This window comes from Harpegnathos saltator, unplaced genomic scaffold (assembly GCF_003227715.2).
Source record: "Harpegnathos saltator strain DR-91 unplaced genomic scaffold, Hsal_v8.6 scaffold93, whole genome shotgun sequence".
NCBI lineage: Eukaryota > Metazoa > Arthropoda > Insecta > Hymenoptera > Formicidae > Harpegnathos > Harpegnathos saltator.
The window spans coordinates 585,718-595,000 of NW_020230721.1; the positions used below are offsets into that span (position 1 = coordinate 585,718).

Genomic DNA, 9,283 nt, shown 5'->3' on the forward strand with positions numbered 1-9,283 from the left:
TTCCCTCGTCGTTCGCACAACCGGCCGATTCCCGCATTTTCTCGCCGATAGCGTCGTGTCCGAACGTACCACTCGTCCATCCGAAAAAATACCACGGGAATATTCTCGAGCGATTCGCTGTGATTTGCTTTTCGTCCCGTCGCTATCTGTATCTCGATCGTTTTAAACTCCCCCTTTCGCTCTCCCCCCCCCCCCCGCACCCTTCGTTACACTCCCTCGACGACGACGACGACGACGCGCCGTTCTCTGTGCGCAGCGTTGCAATTCACGCTCGATTTAACTGGCAAAACGAGTTTCTGTGCGAGCATTGTCGCGACCTCCGAGCGGTATATAAAACCGCCTTCGGGGCTCGAATCATCCGATTCGTCCATTCGTTCATTCGTCCTTTCGTTTTCTCAGCTTTTCGTGACGAGCTCAAAGCTGTTTAAATCTCATCAAAGAAGGGAAAATAGAGAAGAACCGTGGAGAGTAGAGGAGATAAAGAAGACGGAAAAGAGAAGAAGAGAGAGAGAGAGAGAGAGAGAGAGAGACAGAGAGAAGCGCGTAATTTCGCTCGAACGTTTTTACTCCGCTGTCAAAGGATCCGTGTTACGGTTCGTTGTTTCTACGATTTTGCGCCAACGTTTTCTTTGAGGGGAAGAAAAAGCCACCGCTCTTTCGGGCGCGCCGAATCTCAGATTCGGCGCGCCGAAAGACGTCCGTCGTCGTTTTCGATATCCGCATAATCTCGCTTTGTTGAGAGAATCGCGAGAATAATTTTTACCAGACGAATGCGCGCGAGTGGCGTCGAACTGCGGACGAAGAAGCGGCGAAAGAAGCGAATCTCTTCGTTTCCCTTCTACAGTCTCTCTTTATCATTCGCGTTCGTTCATCGATCGTCGTCGCGGGGTGAATTTCAACGGCGATGCGAAAGAAACGTAATTTTATTTACGTATACATACTCGCGGCGAACTGTATTCATGTAAAGCCGCGAGAGCTCTTCCTGCTGCGTACTCGTTCGTCTTATGCAAATATCTTTTGACAGATTGCGAAAGGATTTCTCCGACTTGACCGTGCAATGCGACGAAATAAATCCGACGCAAATGTATCTCGCGGTCGAACGTTGAAGAGAGCATATTTGATGAGGTAATTGGCGGCGGTGTCGGTGATGGTTGTCGCGGTGAGATACACCGTCGACGGGGGGAGCCCGTCGATTGACATTCCGACTATGCGGTGCGGCAAGTCGCGGGTTACATCCGTCGGCGAAAATATGGAACTAATTTAATCCTTAACTCTCGACCAAAGTCATTCCTAGACGACCCTTTGTCAGACGACGACGACGATTGTTCCGACTGAAATAGGCTCCCTCATTCTCTCATCCACCGCGTCGTTCTTAGTTCCACGGTCTCTCCCGAATGCCGGCATTGTTCGGCAGATTAAATCCGGTTTACGATAACCCCCGTCGTAATTGACGATTCTTCTGCAATTTTCGGCCCGCCCGCGCCCGCGAGCGAGCCGTCGTCGTCCATTAACAATTAACGTGATTCCGAGATTGGGAATATGAAGCCTCCGAGGCTCAAGAGGGAATGTCAAGCGGTCGGCGACACCTTCAAGGTTGAGTGCAAGGCTCTCCGGATTGGCGCGACGCAACGTGAACGTCGGAGGCGCCGACCTGGCGCGGACTCGCTCGTTCGTTCGTCTCGTTTTACTTATACTTACTTAGCCAGCCGCGCATTCTCCAGCCGCTACATTATCGCGGCGGAGGTGCAACGTGTAGCACGCGAGGAGAGGGGCAGGAAAGCGCGCCGGCGGTTAAGCGCTTTTTATTACATCGGTTACGAATCGGCGGCTGCGTAATTGGCATCGAGTTCTCTCTCGCTGTTTCTCGCAAACGAAAGCGCGACACGCCGTGATGCGCGCCGGCGGTGTTTCGCGCTTCACCTCGCAGACGCTAAAGGTCAATTTTCCTCCCGCGTCGTCGTTAAAGTTGACGCACCCTTTAATAATAACCGCGTCGCGCTTTACGAATATCGCAGACGAAATGACTTGGAGCGGCGTAATGGGCGACGGAAAACAATTCCGTCTGCGCGATTTCGCGACTCGCGAGCGACAAAGCGATCCGAAGCTGCCGTCTTATCTCTGCGGAATAATTATGCGACTGCTGGAGAAAGTCGTTAAACGCGATTCCCATAACGTTGTATTCGTCCCGTTTCGGGACGTCCTTTCCCCAAGTGAGAATCAACGGCGAATAATTCAAAATTAACGGCTATTTAAAGGCTCTCGTTTGCGAGGGTCTCTCGTAACGCTTTCAACAATGGCGAAAAGCCGAGAGAGAGAGGGAGAGAGAGAGGGCCAACAGCGGCTCGTCATTTATCCCGTTATTTATCTGCGAAATTGCGAGACGGCGGATTTCGGTGGCCGGTTTCTATTCCGACGATGGACGTATCGATACCGAGCTGTCAAATGCGCGCCGAGATACATCGACTCTCGTCCAAACACGGTCGAGGGTATCGCGTTGGTCAAGATTAGAGTGCGCACCATTCGGGGGTACTGGAAAGATAGGCAAAATCCTATCGTATCTCGCCTATGTTCTGACACGAGCCGCTGCTGATATCGCGGACTCTGGTCCCGGAACTGTCAGGAACGAGGGAGCGATCGCTGGGCTGGTTAGATTCATGAGAGACCACTAGTGTAACCAGGCTTAGTGTATCTTTGGTAGCGCGGAAATCGAGACGCGAATCGACGATCTTCCGTGCCGAGATACAGCAAAACCGTTCGATGCCGTGAATCATCTTTGCGTTTTTCGCAAGCAGTCTTTCACAGTAGAAATAAAATTAATTGAAATATTTCGATACAACCGTTGTTGGGAAGAAACAGCAGCTAATTTCCAAGCAGTGCCAACTTTTGATTTTCAGATGCGAAAAAATGACACACGATAAAAACGCTTGTCTCCCCTTGTACCAAAAGTCCGTTTGATCGGATGCATTATCATAAAGTTAAATTTCTTTTGCTGCAAAGCCAGAGTTTGCTCCTATTTGCCTGCCTTTTCTTCATTTCCTTGTTCCTTTTTTTACTGAGGTTACTTCGATGTTTCGTGTCATGTTCACGTTTGACGAGGCATAAAAGATCGCACGGCGGACTTTTATAAGCTGCAGAAGGAAAAAAGAAAGGCAGTTGACAACTTCGCTGTACGGGGAGTAATACGGTTTGAATCTTTTATAAGAAGCGGCCTCGATCGAGAGCGCGCCGTAATATCGATGGAATTTTAGTTCGGGCTTCGATGTGTGTGAATATTCTACAACACGCTTTCGTGGCAACCGCATTTCATAGAAGCGACGTAACGACTACATAATTGCGTTCGATTGTGCCTTTTGCCTCCGATGGAATTCCGCGAAATGGACAATTGAGCAAAGTTAAGAGTCTCATCGATAAATAATCGGTTCACGGGGCTGAGCAATGCTTCGAGCACTTTCCGCACACATTTCCCAATGTCTCACACTCGAGTGATCTATTCCGTCGCTTTGTATTCCATCCATCCATCCATCCATCCATCGATCAACGATGCAAACCGAGGAGTTTCACTCTGCCGTCCCTGTTCCCCTGCAACTCCCTCCGCTAAACCGTCTTCGCGCTCGATCGGCTGGAAGCCGCTGGCTGTCGTCGAGGATAACCCCGAGGATCTCGGTGTGTTCGGCATTCGCATCGTTAGACTGCAGCTACTAGAGCTTTCGTCGTCGTCGTCGGCCGAGCCAACTCGCAGCACACCTTGTCTTGAACTTTGGCGACGTTTACTGTTTCAGTTGACGGCCGATACAGACACTGGGCGACACTGGGTCGGAAGTCACCGAGGCTCCCTCTGGTGGTCCTTCTTCTGCCAGACAGGGCAAACCGGGCGGAAGAGTCTGTCGAAAAGCACCGACGATGAGCTAGCGGCGACACCACCAGGATGCGTAGGATGAAGCAGCGCGTGCTGCACGCTTGGCCATGGTTGTGGCTGTGGCTATTGACGGCCACGGCCGGTTCCCCGTTTTCCGACACCTCCGTACCGACGACTTTTTCGCCGTTGCTTGGCGTTGGAGGAGGAGGAAACGGCGGCGGTGGCGGTGGCGATGGCGGCGGCGGCGGCGGCGGCGGCGGCGGCGGTGGCGGCGGTGACGGCGACGGCGGTGGGTCGGTCTCGTCGATCAGCATCGCGACGACCACCTCGTCGACCTCGTTCGATGGTGGTGACACGAGTCCTTCGTCGGAGCGCGAGTTTCGTTTCACCCAACCCCTGTACAACGTTTCCATTCCCGAGAATTCCATCGGTAAGACGTACGTCGTGCCCGAGAGGAGGATGGGCATAAAGCTCGCGTCCGTTGACAGTGACGTCGACATCAAGTTCCGTATAGCGAGTGGTGACCGCGACAAGTTTTTCAAAGCGGAGGAGCGCACGGTCGGCGATTTTTGCTTCCTCCTCATTCGGACTCGTACCAGCAACGTCGACGTGCTGAATCGCGAGCGTAAAGACCGATATGTGCTCGAAGTGCGTGCGACCACGAGCAGACGCGACGATATGAACCGGGCGATCACGCTCGAGGCGGACGCCACGGTGGTGGTGACGATCCTCGATACGAACGATCTCAATCCGCTGTTCTATCCGACCGAGTACGAGACCACCGTGACGGAGGACACGCCTTTGCATCGCAGTATACTCAGGGTAATCGCCGAGGACGCCGATCTGGGCAGAAACGGCGAGATTTACTATAGCTTCGCCGAGGAGACCGATCAGTTTGCCGTTCATCCGGTCAGCGGCGTAATAACGCTCACGAGACCACTGAGGTAAGCGAGCGACCGGTGCGCGACCAAACACGGTGTATCAGACCGATCCCAGACCGATTATAGCGATCGAGCGAATATACAGTCTCATTGCGACGACGACACAACACTCGGAGAGCGAAAATTCCGATTATTCGTTTCTCCGTTCTCTGTTTCATTCGCTTTCCTCTCTCTCTCTCTCTCTCTCTCTCTCTCTCTCTCTCTCTCTCTCTCTCTCTCCCCCCCCCCTTTCTCCTTTCTCACTTTCTTTCTCGTGTTTCTACACGGTTGTAAACATTCATTGGCGTGCATTGTCGCGCAGTCGCGGTCGCGCTTTTTTCCACATGTCTTGATTGTCTCGAGACACAAAGCTCGCTGCGACGTAACCAATGTAAACATAAATTAGCCAGCGTGTACCCAGCGCGGAGCTGGTAATGAGCGTGCTACAAATAAATAAAGGCAGCGTTGTGTCATTGTTGTTTGCATTAGGTACGCGGAGCGCGCGATACACGAACTGGTAGTCCTGGCGAAGGATCGCGGCGCCTTGTTCCGTTCCGTAGGTGCCAGTCGTGCGAGCACCGCCAAGGTGACGATCAGAGTGCGGCAGGTGAATCTGTACGCGCCCGAGATCTACGTGCATCATCTGCCCGACATCGTGGAGCACTCGAACGCCGACATCTACGCGATCGTGCGAGTGATCGACCGTGACGAGGGCCCGCACGGTCAAATCGCGAGCCTCGAAATCGTGGGTGGCGATCCGGCCGGCCACTTCAGGGTGCGTCAGGTCAGCGGGCCGCGATCCGGCGAATACAATATCGAGGTGCTGCACCTGCTGGATCGCGAGACCGCGTTGCAGGGCTACAATCTCACTCTGCGCGCCACCGATCGCGGGGTGCCGCAACGGTACAGCTACAAATTCGTGCCGGTGCACCTGACCGATCTCAACGACAACGCGCCGGTGTTCAGTCGCGAGATCTACGAGGTGAAGGTGCCGGAGACGGCGCCGATCAACACACCGGTGATCAGACTCAAGGTGACCGACGCGGACGAGGGCAAGAACGCGTTGGTGTTCCTCGAGATAGTGGGCGGCAACGAGGGTGGCGAGTTCCACGTGAACGCCGAGACCGGCATGCTGTACACGGCGGTGAACCTGGACGCGGAGAAGAAGGCGTTTTACACGCTGACGGTGTCGGCGGTCGATCAGGGTAACGCCGGCACCAGAAAGCAATCCTCGGCCAAAGTGAAGATCAACGTGGTCGACACGAACGACAACGATCCGACCTTCGACCAGCCGGAGAAGGAGGTGTGGATAGACGAGAACGAGCCGGCGGGCACGTCGGTCGTGCGTGTGACCGCCAAGGACCGCGACTCCGGCGAGAACGCCTACATATCGTACAGCATCGACAACATCAAGAAAGTGCCGTTTGAGATCGACCACTTCTCCGGCATCGTCAAGACGAGGCAGGTGCTCGACTACGAGACCATGAAGCGCGAGTACCTGCTGCACGTGCGCGCCAGTGACTGGGGCTTGCCGTACCGGCGTCAGGCGGAGATGCAGCTGCGAGTCCGGGTGCGCGACGTGAACGACAATCGGCCGCAGTTCGAGCGGATCGATTGCACCGGCCACGTGCCGCGTTACGTGCCGATCGGCACCGAGATCATCACCGTGTCCGCGATCGACTTCGACGCCGGCAACATCATCAGCTACCGCATAGTTTCCGGCAATTCGGACGGCTGCTTCGCCCTCGACTCCGCCAGCGGGGTGCTCTCGGTCGCCTGCGACCTCACGGACATCAAGGCGAACGAGAGGCTCGTCAACATCACCGCCACCGACGGCACGCACTTCGCCGACGTGAATCCCGTGCACATGCACCTGGTGAACGCCAAGCGGAATCTCGGCTCGCAAGCGAGACTGCTGACGGACGAGGCCGGCGCGTTCGAGTGCCACGACACCGGGGTCGCGCGCCGGCTGACCGACGCGATCGCCTCCGCCGAGAGGAACAACATGCCGTCGCGGGACGACGAGTACACGCTGACACCGAGTCGTTACGGCGAGAACGTGCACGCGCCCGAGTTTCTCGACTTTCCGGACGAGATCCGCGTGAACGAGTCGGCCAAGCTCGGCACGACCCTCGTGCGTATACGCGCCCGCGACCGCGATCTCGATTACAACGGCAAGCTTGTGTTCTGCATCTCCAGCGGCGACCGCGACTCCGTCTTCGGCATCGAGCCGGACACCGGCGAGCTCGAGGTGATCGGTTACTTGGACCGCGAGAGGGAGAGCGAGTACTACCTCAACATAAGCGTGTACGATCTGGGCAAGCCGCAAAAGTCCGCCTCGAAGATGCTGCCGGTCACCGTTCTCGACGTCAACGACAACGCGCCCAAGTTCGACAAGTCCCTGGCGAGCTTTCGCATCTCCGAGACCGCTCTGAACGGCACGAACGTCTGGCGAGCCAACGCCACCGACGCCGATCTCGGTGATAACGCGCGCGTCGCCTACTCCCTCGTAACGGAGACCGCCGACTTTCGGGTGGATCCCGTGACCGGCGTGCTCAGCGTGTTCGGCAAGCTCGACCGAGAGCGGCAGGAGATTTACGAACTGAGAATCCGCGCGCGCGACAACGGCGGCAAGAGCTCCGACGATCCGCCCTTGTACTCGGACGCGTTGGTCCGGGTGACGGTGGACGACGTCAACGACAACGCGCCCACCTTCGCGCTGTCGAGCTACAACGTGAAGATTCGCGAGGACGTGCCGGTGTGGACGGTCGTGGCGGTCGTGGACGCCACCGATCCCGACGAGGGCGCGGGCGGCGACGTCGAGTACTTTCTGTCGGACGCGATGGAGAGCGAGGGCTTCTTCAAGGTCGACAAAGTGTCCGGCACGGTGAAAACGACTCAGACTCTGGACTTTGAGGAACGGCAGGTGCACACGCTGACGATAGTCGCGCGCGATCGCGGTGAGCCGTCCCTGTCCTCCGAGACGATGGTCATCATCGAAGTGGTCGATGTGAACGAAAATCTACACGCGCCGCTCTTCGATGACTTTGTTGCGTCCGCGAGTGTCTTCGAGAATCAACCGGTCGGCACCCTCGTCACCACGGTTCGAGCCAGGGATGCGGATCCGCCTGGTGGGGACTCGAGAATCGGATACAGCATCCGGGGAGGCGACGGCATCGGCGTCTTCTCCATTGATAATGAAGGTGAGCGATCGATCGTATGTGTTATTTTGAGCGAATTTTAATTTTAATTACCATTAAGTTACCATGAGCCAACAATCCGCCAGAAATTTACGCTCGCTGTCGACATTATTTTTCCCCCCCCCGGGATATTCGGGATCCCGGGAGAATTTCTCGAGATACTTTTGTGTCTTTTTCAACGCGATACGGAATATTAAACGACTCGCAGAAACGTCGAAGATACGTTGAAATTGCGGGAACGGGAGAGGTTTCATTTTAAACTTGCGAGAATACGCGCGCGGTTTGCGACGTTTTAAAAATACAATGTTCGACTCGTTTATCAATATCGGCGGCGGCGGCGGCGGCGGCTCTTGGGCAATTTTTGCAACTTTTACGTGCGTACGTACGTACGTACGTACGTACGCTCTACTCTAAGTCGCCGCGTTCATATTGAATCCAAGAATTTCCAATCAAATATCACGAGCACGCGCGTGTGTATGTGTGTGTGTGCTGCGCTTCCTTTGAGAAAGCGAACGGGTATCGCGACCTCACCAAGATTTCCCAATATTCCGTTCAATAACCAGCGAAAGGGGAATTCCGCGCGTAAAGAGTTAAACATATTCGCGACCTCATATTGGCGTCTTCAGTCTACCCGTCACAACGTAGCAAACCAATCAAGTGGTAACCATTTGACTGTGTGTATCGCAAATCGAACGCGAGGTCAGATCGTATCGACGGAGCTGAGGAGTAACTCCGCGCCGGATAAATTGACGACGAAGAAAATGTGACACCTCTCGTGTCACATGACAAATTCAATTTTACTTTGGAAACTTTTCGCACGATCTTTCTCTCCTTCTCTTTCTCTCTTCCCCTCTTTCTCTCGATTGATTTCGATTGCTGCCGAGTGTGCTGCGTCTCCTTACGGAGACGGTGATAATCCGCGCAGATAACGCCCTACTTGCAGCATTCAGGCTGCAACAGACGGTGGCTTGTTGTATTTTGAAATTTTCCATTCTCATTCGACGCGATTTTTTCGGCACGATTGTCATAGAAGAAAAATTTCGACTCGGGTTCGCCTCGGCGCACGTGAGCTTGCACGTGAGAGCAGCGCGTCCGTTTCTTTCTCGTCTCTCGTGCCGGATATCCCTGCTGGTCCTTTGCGCACAAAAGGGCGCCCGCGTCGCGTCGTGGCATGGCACCGATCCAAAGCGAAGTTGCAGCGTCGCGGCCCATTAAATTTCGATGCGGCGAGCCTAATTGAATTACGGTGCCGCAGGACCCCCTTTTTTCGAGTGCGCGAAGCGCATTAAATTTCTCCGGCAGTCCCC

The 9,283-nt window shown here is 54.9% G+C and overlaps 1 protein-coding gene across 1 annotated transcript in view; it reads left to right on the forward strand.

The window, feature by feature from the left end:
* Nucleotides 1-4,315: 4,315 nt before the first annotated feature.
* kug (FAT atypical cadherin kugelei) overlaps nucleotides 4,316-9,283 on the forward strand; it is a 214,302-nt gene continuing 209,334 nt past the window's right edge. Inside the window, exons 1-2 of the mRNA XM_025307705.1 lie at nucleotides 4,316-4,800; nucleotides 5,266-7,979. Of these exons, the coding sequence (XP_025163490.1) occupies nucleotides 4,316-4,800; nucleotides 5,266-7,979 (3,199 nt within the window). The remainder of the gene's footprint in view (nucleotides 4,801-5,265; nucleotides 7,980-9,283) is intronic.